Consider the following 13,102-nt stretch of genomic DNA (forward strand, 5'->3'; position numbering starts at 1 on the left):
AATACACATCTTAACCGCGGCCAGATTAGCCTTCGCTCAATATTGGAAACAACATCAAATTCCACCAGATGAAGTGATTATTGATAAAATTTCAAAATGTGCAGAAATGACAAACTGACTTTGGCACTAAAAAACAAAGATACTTCACTATATTATGATAGTTGGAATTGTTGGTATAATTGGATTGATCAAAGATAAATTATATACCATAAGGCATAAGAGGAAAGTATTAACCTATAATAATGAGATAGCGATATATGTATAGAATAGGTGTGTGTATATGACATAAATCAAAGGCTATGAAAAAAGATCTTGCAAACTGTAAAAATAAGAATGCTTTTAACTTTTCTTCCTTCTTTTTCTTTCTTTTTTCTTTCTTTTCAATCTTTTCTTTTCTTTCTTTTCTTCCTTCTTTTTTTTCTCTCGTTTATTTGTGTATGTATCGTTGGTTGTTTTTAATTGTAAAAACTAATAAACTGTTTTTAAAAAGAAGAAGAAGAAGCTTTCTGGTGCCATACACAGACACAAACAAGTAGTGACAAATTCTGCTTTGTTGAAGGCACTGGGAATGAGGAAGAGTGCTTTTATCTGATAATGTTCGCAAAAATCAACCGATAATGGCAGGGTTTCTTGTAGGAAGTGGGATTACAGTTTGTCTTTTTAGAAATTCAAAATTAATGCATCATCTATAGCTAAGGTTATGCTGTGGGATTGGCTGAAATGACCAAGCCTCCCTCACAACTTTTAAAGCTTTCTGTGTCTTCATCCATATAGCTGCAATTGAAGTTCAATCATCTTCATGCCAATAATGCATTGGAAAATCTGTTTTAAAAAAAACAAAAAAATCTCCCTTCTGTTCCAGCCTCTCAGACCTGGACCTAAGACAGATTGTTTTTGTGATTTCCTAGTCTCAGATCTCCTGCATGCATGTTCTGCTTCTTCTCCAGTTACAGATGCTGGGCAGTCCCCAGCTCTCAGCATTATAAACTGTGGCTAATTTGGATTAGGATGCTAATTAGAAATGAATGGACCGCATAGAGAGCACTTAGTCAGGGTTAATTAGCGGTTAAGTGGCCAGCCAAGCTCCTTTTGGCTGCTGTGTTTTCTTCACTGGCAGGAGTTTCACCAGCAAGCTGAGTTTTCATGAGGGCTTCCGGTGCAAGTACTTAGCAGACCTTCACCAGTAGCTGCCCTTCAGTTCTAACCAATAAATTACTTTAAACTGGTCCTTCATATCCAGCCCAGTGCCAAGAAGGATGAGCATGCACTCTCTGCCCATTTTATTGAGTTTAAAACTAAGCCCTGTTCTAACTTGAGAGAAATGGATGTGAAATAAAATGAAGGAGGCCAAAAACAGGCCTTGAAAGAGGAAAGGTGTACACATCTGCTCAATGTTCTAACACTCATAGACACACAATCTAATGCAGGAAATGCATAGAAGCCCTTTTTTTATCTTTCCACAGGTGTTCAGTTTAAATAAAGAGATTAGGCCACACTCCTCCCCACTTCCTAGGTCACAAGCCTCAGTGAGTATTAAACTACAGTACTTGAGACCAGGAAAAAAAATACTAACCTCATTTACAATCATGGCACCAATTGCTTTTTTAAGACTTTGCATTTGTTTGTTTTGCTTTGTACATGTTTTTAAGGCTCTGATCCTTTTATTCAGGGGTGTTCTCTTATTGAATTATCTTTCTTTATGTGCTCCATATAAGATCAATTTCCATCTCTTTCCCTACCTTATGCTTGAGTATCAAAGTTAGATTTTTTTTCATCCAATCCTGGATTGATGGGGTATAGCGTATGTAAAAAAATTTGCAAACCGTTATTTCCCTTTCAGATTATGACATCTTAGGCCATTGGGTTTATTTCTTCAGGTATTTTTGTGCCAACTTCCTGAGAACTATGGAGGTATTATCTGAGAATTCAGAAAAAAACCAATATCTTATATTAAAGCATTTTTTTTAAAGAAAGATGCTGAAACAATACTCTTTAAAAAAAACACTTTCTGGAGTCAGTGGAACCAATCACAGCTCTAAAGGTACATTTTTGGGGTCATAAGAGAAAGCTTTTTCTGGTTGAGCAGAAAAGTTAGTCTGTAAGAAGTTATTCTTTTTCTTCTGCAGAACATGGTAGGTTCAGAACAGAACAGAATGACAGGTTCATACAAAGCAGGAAGCTCTTTAGACAGATAAAACCTTGAATTCAATTGACTAGCAACATAGGATTTTTTTTTAATTAGATTGACATTATTACATCAATTAACATCTAATTTGTCACATTTGTGACAAACATTTAAAATTCTGGATTGCCTTCAAGCATAACATCCATAAAATATGTTGCAATAGCATAGATGTGATATAAAAGGATCCTGGGTAATTATTGTGAAATTATACTGACTGTAGCTAGTATGCTAAATGTGGTTATGCAAATACCTGTAAATCATCATCCCAACCGAGTTCAGAAATTGTCAGTAAAATAATATGATTAAATTTACAAATTAATTGTTCTAAAATAGCTAAACAAGGAACTTGAAAAGGTAGCTTGGGACTACAGCAAAATATATAAAGATCAACTTCATTTGTTCCTTCCAGCTATACTTCACATCCTGATTTTCTTCTTCATATCAATGGAGTTTGACATTATCCCAAAGCTGATCATAGTTTTATCAGGGTTTTTTTTTTCTTTTGATTTTGCTCAGCATGTCAATTCCCCCCAGTTTTGTTTAAGGTTATCCAGCTCTTTTGAGTCCCTTTTATGATCAATTCCATTCATAAACAGCAAGCGGTCAATGAATATTCAAAATTGGATTATGTAGCCCCAAACATTGAGGAGCTGGCCTCCAACATAGGTATGTGTACTTCCCCATAATCTGAGGTGCTAAAAAGCTGGAGTTGTGCGTAGGGACATTTTAATACTCTTGGCTACAGGGAACCAAAGCTATTGAAAACAAGTTAGTGAATGAATGTGCCTATATGGTCATCCTTACACCAGTGGTGGGATTCAATTTTTTTTACTACCGGTTCTGTAGGCGTGGCAGGGGAAGGATACTGTAAAATCTCCAGTCAGAGGTGGTATTTGCTGGTTCTCTGAACTACTCAAAATTTCCGCTACCGGTTCTCCAGAACTGGTCAGAATCTGCTGAATACCACCTCCGCTTACATCTATAATTAGTTTGCTAAGTTCATTTATAGATTCACTATTGGAAGATTTACAGAGGAGCCAAACCTGTGAGGATGCTGGCAACAAGGCGTGTATGGTTATCCTTGCTTTTTCAGTCCTTGTGAGTGAAGACTGAATAGAATATTTTTTTGCATGGCCAGCAGCAGCATTTTGAAGTGCTTGGAAAGTCATTGGGGAAATGTTAAAAAAAATCACAACAAATCCACATGTTGTCTAGATCCATTCATCACACAAATATGATCACAGTGTGCTTTGTTAACTCATCTATAAACAAGCAGGACATTTTTCAATGTATAGATTTTTATACTCTCCCATATATATTTAAAGCTGAAGAAAAAGGCAGGGCTGTTAATTAGCTTTTGTGACTTCTTGCTGACTTCAGTTTGTGGATGGGAGATGCAACTTGTTCCATAAATTAGTGTTATTCTCTCAGTGTAGAAGTATCATTATTATAAGGAAGTTATTTTTTTGTCTCCTGTATACTCCACCAGACAAGATCATGTTGGAATGATCTACTTATTAGGCACCTTACCTGCCTACAGGTAACACCTGCCACTTTGAAGATGAGAAGAACTGTGGTTATATTCAGGACACAACAGACAACTTTGATTGGATTCGTCAAAGCAGTCTAACCCATGATCCGAAGCGCACTGCCAACACAGGCCCCACCATGGATTTCAGTGGGACACCCGAAGGTAAGGAGGCCACCAGTTTCCTGATTCAAAGTTATGCTCCTTGCTTTTTCCTATTCCTGCCTTCTCTCTGATGTCTAACAAAGGAGAGAGGAATTCCCCATTTCATAACTACTTACAAAATGGTATTTGTCATCAGTCTCATGCAAATGGCCATCTGCCATCTTTCTACTTATTTTGAATCTACAGCTCCAAATCTCTGTCTAGCACATAAAAACCTCTGTCTCTTGAATTCTTGCTGGAGGATGGAATAATTTTAGCCATTTTTGTTGGGAATCAAACTTTCCAACTCAATTCTTAGTTTTTTCCCATCACCCAGCAGTTTGCTCCGTCTTCCTATCTCTTCATCCTACCTGAATTCTTCAATCTTTAATTTGCATAGTTTACAATATTGAGAATTTGCAAAAGATAGAACTGATGCCTCTAGATTTTTCCAGATCTTTTCTAAGAACAATTTGTTTACTATATGTTGCTGCACTAGTTACTATAGTATGCTTCATCTTAAGATATTATAATAATATACATACATACATATATAACATAACTTTGTATATACACAATCGTGTGCACACGGACTCTCTTGATCAGTATTAGACATAAGGCAGCTAATTTGCATGTTCTTATTCACATTAAATAACCAATTAAAACTCCCACAGCTTTGTTTAGAGGAATTAGGAAACAGGAGAACATTAGTCCTTATTACTGGGTAATTACTGCTGCCAAATGTCCTTGTTCCATTGATGCATGCCCAGAGGAAAGAAGCAAGTGGGGAAGCAAGTTTAAACATCCTAAAATGTCTGTCTGACTTGTAGAGCAGGAGTCCAAGGTTCCAGAACCTTTCCAAGCTTTTCCATGCAACTTTTCAGAAAAGATTATGATATATAAGTCATGATGCAAAGTTGATTTTGGAAATTCAGGCTAGTCAACCTATCCCTTTACCTCATATCCAGAACCCTTTTCTGCCTATGTTTCATGGGGATTACAGTATATATAAGCCCTTCTATTCCTGACTTTTAGTTTTTATAGAGAAACTTGAATATTCAATTACCAGGAATCCCTATCAGAAATGGGCAAGATAGTAGAGGCTCAAAAAGACCAAGGAAAAATTCAGTAGGCTTAAAAGAAATTGTCTTCCTCTTGTTATAGCTTCCATAAGATCTTGTTGTCGTGTTCTGAGTGAACAAGGAATAGATACTAAAGAGAAAGTAGAAACTGCCTATCTAATTTGCATTTCCCAATCAAAACAAAACACAACAAAGCATCACTAGAAGCACTTTTATAAAGGGAGATTGCAATTTATGAAATCCCTAAAATAGGGAAAGTACACCCTAAAATGTGAAAATTCTGCAAGGAGCATATTAAAATTTTGCTGGTAAAAATGTATCTATTAAAATGTATTCAGGTTTTTATTCTCATTATTTTTTTTAAAAAGGATGGTATTTTATTGATGTGGAAATGACAAAGAATGATTTAAGCCTGAAAAATGATTTTTTTTAAAAAAAAACACCAACAAAATATCTCTATTTTCTTTCCTAATGGAGACTATGATGTTGAGTATATCCCACTTGTTCGAATGTTCCTTTAAAAATAGTTGTTGAAGAGGAACTGTGACTCTGTCCCTTGCTTGTGAAACTTCCTAAATGCAACAGGCTGGCTCCTATGTGTCACAGAATACTGGGCTAAATGATTCTCTGGCATGATCAGCATTTTATCATATTCTCCAACATGCGTGTATTTTAGGACAAGATTTATGGTAGAGAGGCAATCTTTCTATGGAAGCTTGGCTAGTACAAATTAAAATACAATACTTGTTGCAAAACTATGCTCCCAAGAAACATCAAACATCTCCAGAACATCCTGAAAAAATATTGAGATATTTGAGATGGGAGAGTATAGTAGGATTAGATCTAAGAGCTATAGTGTAGAAGAATGGAACTAATATGTGAAGGCCCAATTTCAAGTCCATCTTCTACCATGAAAGCTTACTTAATGATTTGGATCAGTACATTCCACATAAGCCAGCTAGACATCCTGGAGAAAAGGTAGATATAAATAGGTAAATAAGTAAATTAGGTAATCTAAGTCCAAGTTCTGTCACTTTCAGAGAGAAGACGAAACTGCAGCCCAGAATTCTAGTCTAGTGTCCCCAAAAGGGCTGAGTCAAATTCTTGCTTTTCTTCATACTACTTTTAATACTGTTGACATGAAAAAGGACTGTGGCAATGTATTTACCTTTCCTGCTCTTGGTTTCTCACTCTCTAGGGTACTACATGTTCATTGAAGCCTCTGCACCCCGAGTGAAGGATGACAAAGCTAGATTAATCAGCCCTATGTACAACATGACTGCCAGATTCTGTGTCTCCTTCTATTATCACATGTATGGGAAGCACATTGGTAAGTAACTTTGAAGGACTGCTGCTCATTGGGATGGAGAAAAAACACTCTGAGATTTAAAGGGATTGCCTATTCATTGCAAATTACAGGGAAATAATGCTCTCAAGTGTACGATATGCCAGATCTGTTTTACAGGGGTGATTGTCAATTTGGTTTGTCGTTTTATTTCTTGGCCCTGGAGTGGTGTTCAAGCAAATAATACTTTTTTGTTTTTCTATTTGGAAAGCAACACCAAAGTTGAATCCTGAAAAGAACATCTCCATCTCTCTCATTTGTGTATGTGTTTCTTTCATCTCTGTTTTTCATCATTTCAAGCTCCAGTGCAGAGCTGAAATGGTGGAATATGTTGAATGGAAAGACAATTTACAGATAGCTGTGTCAGTCTGATACTGAACACGAGCAGCTGTATAAATTGCATCCAGTTTCTAAACCTTTAGAATAAACTTCATCTATGTGATACTGGCCACATGTTGAACTAAAACTCCAACAATGCCCATTGTGCTGGCTGAGCATTCTGGGGGTTATGAAACATCATATGAGATTTGGAAGGCAGCTTTAGAAGAACATCCTCGCTATTTTTCAGATAGATTTATTTCTGTACTATAAGAGGTAGAAACTTGATTTTGGTGTTTTCAGACTTACAAAGATTGGGAGAGTTTTTATATGTGTATGATTGTTAGAGGCATGGTTAAGGCCAAACTTAATTTTCTTTATCCTCTGCTTCCCAGCTTCATCATTTTTTGCTTTTCTGATTCCAGCTTCTATAAGAATCTTCCTAAAAAGATATTTTCTTATATTAATTGAGACATTAGATTGGATTGGATTGGATTGGATTAGATAGATTCAATAATTGTTTATTACGATATTTGGGGTCTAGTTTGGAGAGACTGTAAATAGACTCCTTGGGCAGGACAATCCAGATAGCAGTAGGGATTTTCTGATAACCACTGTGCTTTAAAGAGAGTAAACAAGACCCAGAAAATGGCACAAATCATATGCAAATAAGGATTGTTTTATGAGGCAAAGTTATTTCAAAGGATATCTTGCTCCCTCCCTCTTCACCTCCTGTCCCTGATTGTTAAGATAAAGCTGTACATGGGTAAATGCCACAAAAGTGCCTAATGAGTTTCCATATTCAGTCAAGGAGCAATTGCTAATTTGTCACCTCTTGATTATAATTTCATTAATTTGAATAATAAATGCACTCTTTCAAAAGCCACTAAGTTATTAATCACCCGCTGGACTGAGAAATCAGGGCCCAGTAAGTAGTATGTCTACATATTGATAAACAAGGTTGGTAAACAGAGTTAATGTACATCTTCCTCTATCTAAGCATGTGAAATATCACCAAGTAGAAGTTAGTTTTTTGCATTTTTTTTTCTTACAGACAGAAAAAAGGGAATCTCTGGGTTAAGACTATGATTCTTTGAAATATGAATGCCCATGTCTGCCTCATTGAAAGCTAGCCGAGCATGGCAGGCAAAAGTCTTGTTTCACATTCATTCATTAATGCCTTTAAGAAGTCAGACACAGGTCTGAAGCAGAATTGTTTTATTTTCCTCCTGTCTGCTAAATTTGGGACACTTGTTTGTTAATTGTTAAATTTTACCATTAAGTAACTGTCTTGCATTAATCTCAGAAAGAACTTTTATTTCAAGTACTGGAAACATAGAAAGATACCAAGAACAGTTCTTTAAAATTTTCTTTAAACAAGTTTAGAATGTCTTATAATGAGAATACAATTTCTTAAAAATATGACAATGCTGGGTAATCTGGAGGCTGTGAGTATTTTTTTTACCTCAGACTTTTTGGGACCTTGCAAGGCACTCTGGAATACAGCCACTGTAATTTGGTGGTGAAGTGGCCATTTTTAAGTTTTAAGAGCAGAAAATTAGGCTAGGAAGGGAGCACAGGGCTTTTGGGAAGTGAACCACTCCCATTTCCACCCTGTTCTACAAATACTTCGAATTATCCCAAACTTTTAACAGCCCTTAACTTTTTAGTTCTTGTAAGACCAATCAGACAGAAGAGTCATGGCTATTAGTCTAAAAATTAAAAATGATGACCTTTGGATTAGGGGAATATCTTAACTTCCCTGGTTCAAATATTACTTAGAGGTTCTGGTAATGGTGCAATGAAATGGTCATTATTTTGGACCATTTCAGTGTAATAATATATTTAGTTTTGAGTACGATAACTAAGAAAACTAGAAAAACATTTATGTATCTTTTCACCCACTCAATTCCACCTGTACTGTTTTCATCATCTTCTAAACCTCTCTAGAACATGGCTAGTTCCTCCACTGAAGCTTTAGACATTTCTACATTTCCCACAAGCAATTCCAAGAATATCTTACATTTGCACAAGGTGTTGCATTGTTTTGTTATGATGTTTTGAGATGTCCCTGAAGGTCTTGAGGTTAAATCTTCCTTGAGTCAAGGTTGATATTCTGGTTACTTGGATATTTCAGTGCAGTTTTCTTGGCAGCCACAGAGAAGCATTTTGCCATTGGTTTTTCTTAGATGTTTGTTTTTCTACTTCCTAATCTAACCCACAGTCCAGAGTTTTCTGGTGGCCCTCCATCCAAGTGGTTAATTTTGGGGGATCAGTCAAGATTGGCTAGGTTTTACAACCTGCTGTGGCATATACCAAAGGAAGAGGAAATAAATGGTTAAAATCCCAATATTTAAACCTGCCTGCCTGCATTCTCTCTATTCTGTTAGTTCTGACATCACTTTTGTTTATGTTTCCAATTATTTTTCTTAACTTCTGAGCACTTCTGGACGAAATCTAAAGTATACTTCTTAATATATTTCTTCAGTAAACTGAGTGAGTATGCCCAAACAGATGATGATCCCTTCTCAGTTTGCCTCTTGTTCAGCAATTGGCTGAGGTGATAAGTGCAAAAGAATTGTTATAGCAGTTTCAGTGCTCAAGTGATGGCTTCAATTATCATGAGATAAACATAATTCCTACTAATTCTGAGCATAAAAATCATGCTTCTTATTATCCTGTAACTCTTTGAATTAGTACATGTACATTCTCTGTTTTAAGAGAAAGAAAAATACCAGTTCTGAAAATGGGTTAGAAACCCCAGTGCTTACTGGATTTTGTTGAGCTATAAATCCCATAAGCACTGATGTAATCCAAAACATCTGGACGTAACAGTTGCTTACTCAAGCCTAAAAACACCTCTTTCTCATTCATGAAATGTGATTTTAGCTGCAGGTTTGTAACAAAGATAAAATGAAACGGGGCTGGTTTGCTCAACTTGTTTGAATTCTTTTGCCAGTGGCTTCACAACCCAGCCTGGCAAATCATAATGTCCTTTTCTTGGATTTATCATTGTGCTTATCACCACTCCCCATCATTGGGTGGCTGAATCTCATTGCACAATGGAAGGAGAATGCTGTACAGTCTGACATGTATTTATTTTTTTAATAACCACTTTATGACCTTTTTTTTTTCTTTTTCTGATTTTCACAGCATAACTCAGAAAGCTAGTTTGCTCTCCACAATTTGACTATAAAATATCCATAGCCATCCAGGCAAATCTTCCCAGAGAGAGTTTCCAGACACTGCTCGTTTATAATGCATATGACGAAAGAGAGGCGCAGAATACAAATGGAGCAAATGTAGCCAGAGTATAAAATATTCAGTAACTAATAGAGTAGGGTGATGTTGAATATCTCTCAGCTGAGCAGGCTGTGGGTTCAGGGAGAGCCCTCTGGAGGCCATTCACATTTCTTCTGATTTATTTGGCTGCTGGGCTTTTTGACTCTCTCATGCTTGGGTATGCACACAAAAATGCACACACTTCTTTCTTTCTTTTTCTTTCTTTCTCTTTTTCTTGTCGTATCTGAATTATAGACAGCTTTCTCTTGATTTGTATTCCAGAGAGGACTTGAAATGTCCAAAAAACCAAAGATGGACCCCTTTCAGCCTCTTAGAACCCATACTATGTTTTTGTAACTAATACACGCTAGTTGTTTATTGAACCCAAAGGAAATTGGTAATCAACCTTAGCAAACCAACCTCCGAAGGGTATCTTGATTGCTGCTATTCCGTATGATTTTGATTGTAACAATTCTGTCTGATTATTCCTGTCTGCTGAAATATCCCTACTGCCCCTCTGCTTCAGGGCACAATTCAGAGAGTTGATTTTCTCTTTTTGAGCCTGAAAAGGGTTAGAACCAGTACCAGAACTGTCCTAATCATTAAGTAGAAAGAAGTGGTGGCTGCTGGGTGAACCAATAGGCTAATATTGGAAAACAGTGATCAGCACAGGGCTACCTTAACCTGGCCCTCTACAATTGCTTCCTGCCCTCAAGAGAATGGACTATAGAGTAATATTCAGTTCCATCAGCTTCCACATGACCATAGGAGAAGGAGTTCTCTGTTTTTCTTCATGGCAGACAGTGGACAATCTTTGGTTGGTCCTGACACACCCTCAGTACCTATAAACATTGTTCGATTCTTCAAGATCTGATGATTTCTTAAGATAAATTATTTGTGGTGCTGATTAGGAAAGGGATCTTTCTGCCATGGCAACTCAACTCTGAAAAGCGTTCACAGCACAGAGTTCATAACATTTCAAACAGGCTAAGATTGATCCATATGCTCATGTTTCTAATGTTTATTGATGTGTATGCATCTTATAGGGCATTTTATTGTTTACTGTATCATTATTGCTTTTTGTTCTATTGGTTATTGATTGCCCTTAATGTTTTCATTATTACTGTTTTAGCTATTGGAGGCTCTCATTGTCTTCAAACAATTGAGGCTGAGATAGAAATGTTTTAATTAACTAAGCAATTAATACATGAGGCAGATAAAGGAAGCCACAGATAAAGAGAAGACAAGAGAGTTAACACTGAGTAACTGGAATGAATGAGCATGGGAGCAATTGAGCATGGGAGATGAAGTGAATTCAGCTTTGTCTGGAGCTCAGCTTTAGTGTCAGCTACCTTCTAGATTTGCATATGATTATGTAGTAGGAATCTACTTAATATACTATATACTTAGTATACTATATAACATCCTATTAATATAGAAAGCAGACAAGTCATTTTGTGGAAACTGACAAAAACATTGACTTTATTGGTAGTCTGCTGAAAATGGCCCCATGCAGGATATGTAAAATGAGTATCTAGTCTCTCTCAATAATTTCAGCATCTCAGAATTTAATGCAAGCACATCCTGATGAGTCAAAGGAAAGACAGTATGATTCAAATTCTTCACGTATTCTAGATAATGGTTAAATTGCATTTGGATGAACAGAAAATGCTAAATAATTCTTGTATTTTTTTTCCCTGCTCAAATTCTTTCATTCACTTGCTGGATTGAACTCCTGACAGTTCAATGGAATAACTTGCCTCCAGAAGTTGTTATAGGTGGTCCAACACTGGAGGTTTTTAAGAAGTTGGACAACCACTTGTCTGAAATGTTATAGGGCTTTCTGCTTGAGCAAGGGATTGGACTAGAAGACCTCTAAGGTCCCATCCAACTCTGTCATTCTGTTATTTCGGTATGTAGTTATTTGCAAAACACAGAGATATAGCTAATTGCAAAGAAGACTGCCAAATGTGTGATTCAGTTTTTATTGACCTGAGCTTTATAAACAAGTATAGATGGAATGCCTAAGGTCTGCGACTTTCACCTTAACTCGTCTAGTTTATAAAATAATGTTATCAACCCCAAAGGAATATGACCCATGTATAGGAGAAAACACCCAAAGAAAGAGAAGATAAAGTGGGGAAAAGGACAGACATCTTTCCAGTTTGTCAATTGCCAAAATCAACCCTAGAAATTTCCAGTTTCTCAATAAATATGTGCATGTGACTAATCTCTGTGTGTATATAAACCTCAGAAATTCATACCCATATGCCTTGAAAACACACTTCCTAAAAGGTCAGAGCTGGAACAAAAAATAAATATTAATTGGTGTAAAGAGCTATTGCTTCAAATTAATTCCCTGTAAAATTAATAAAACTAATTGACCTTCTATCTGCAATTACCAACAATGTCCTCTCTTACACACCCACAGAAATGAATAAAAACTCATAAACACACACTCTGCCCCTCTCCTTCCATCCAAATCAGGAATGTGATGGGGAAGAAAAAGCTGCCCTGGAAAGTGAAGGGGAAAACTATAAGGGAAGGAGAGGAGGTGAGGAGAAGAAGAGGCAACTGGACAGAGATAGGGGAAAAAAGAGGGGAAGAAATGCAAAATAGATATTACATGTTTAAAATCCAGCAGGCAAACAGCTCCAGCTCTAATTTTGAACATTATCCGTGCCTCACAGCAGCAACATTTGCACATCCCACCCATTCTTTTGTTTTCACAGTGGCATCTGTTCTTTCCAGTAAATTTAAGAAGACACACGCACACGTACACACAATATTCACAGGTAATCATTTGGCAGGGGGAGGAAAGCCTCATCTTTCTATTAGACAAAAACAGTAATTATATGAAAACAGAAACAGATCCTGGAGAGAGAGAAAATAATTTTCTTCTATCATCCCCTACTTTTTCATGCAACATTGATCTGTATACTTGATCTATTGAGATGGTTCAGTGAATATTTCTTGTCAGAGGACCATTATATGATGAAATCACAGATAAATTTATTAAGCAAATAATAAATAATACAAATAACATTTCTACTAACAACATATAGCAGCCATTTCTTAAAATTATATGCCTATAAAACTACTTTCTGGCAAATAAATGCTTACATTCAAAGATACAGCTTCCCTGAGGTATTCCTATGTTCTTTGAATTCAAGCCTGCAGGAAGGGTTTAATCTTTTTGGTTTAATTATAGTACAGTG

General features: G+C 36.4%; 1 protein-coding gene across 2 annotated transcripts in view; it reads left to right on the forward strand.

The window, feature by feature from the left end:
* The window catches only part of MDGA1 (MAM domain containing glycosylphosphatidylinositol anchor 1), a 345,745-nt gene that overhangs the window by 283,406 nt on the left and 49,237 nt on the right, over positions 1-13,102 (forward strand). For both annotated transcript variants that reach the window (XM_087965585.1, XM_087965576.1), the window contains exons 13-14: positions 3,726-3,878; positions 6,138-6,269. In XM_087965585.1, the coding sequence (XP_087821711.1) occupies positions 3,726-3,878; positions 6,138-6,269 (285 nt within the window). The remainder of the gene's footprint in view (positions 1-3,725; positions 3,879-6,137; positions 6,270-13,102) is intronic.

This window comes from Notechis scutatus, chromosome 1 (genome assembly GCF_049901735.1).
Source record: "Notechis scutatus isolate UNSWTSFEM ecotype Mainland chromosome 1, rNotScu1.2, whole genome shotgun sequence".
Lineage (NCBI taxonomy): Eukaryota > Metazoa > Chordata > Lepidosauria > Squamata > Elapidae > Notechis > Notechis scutatus.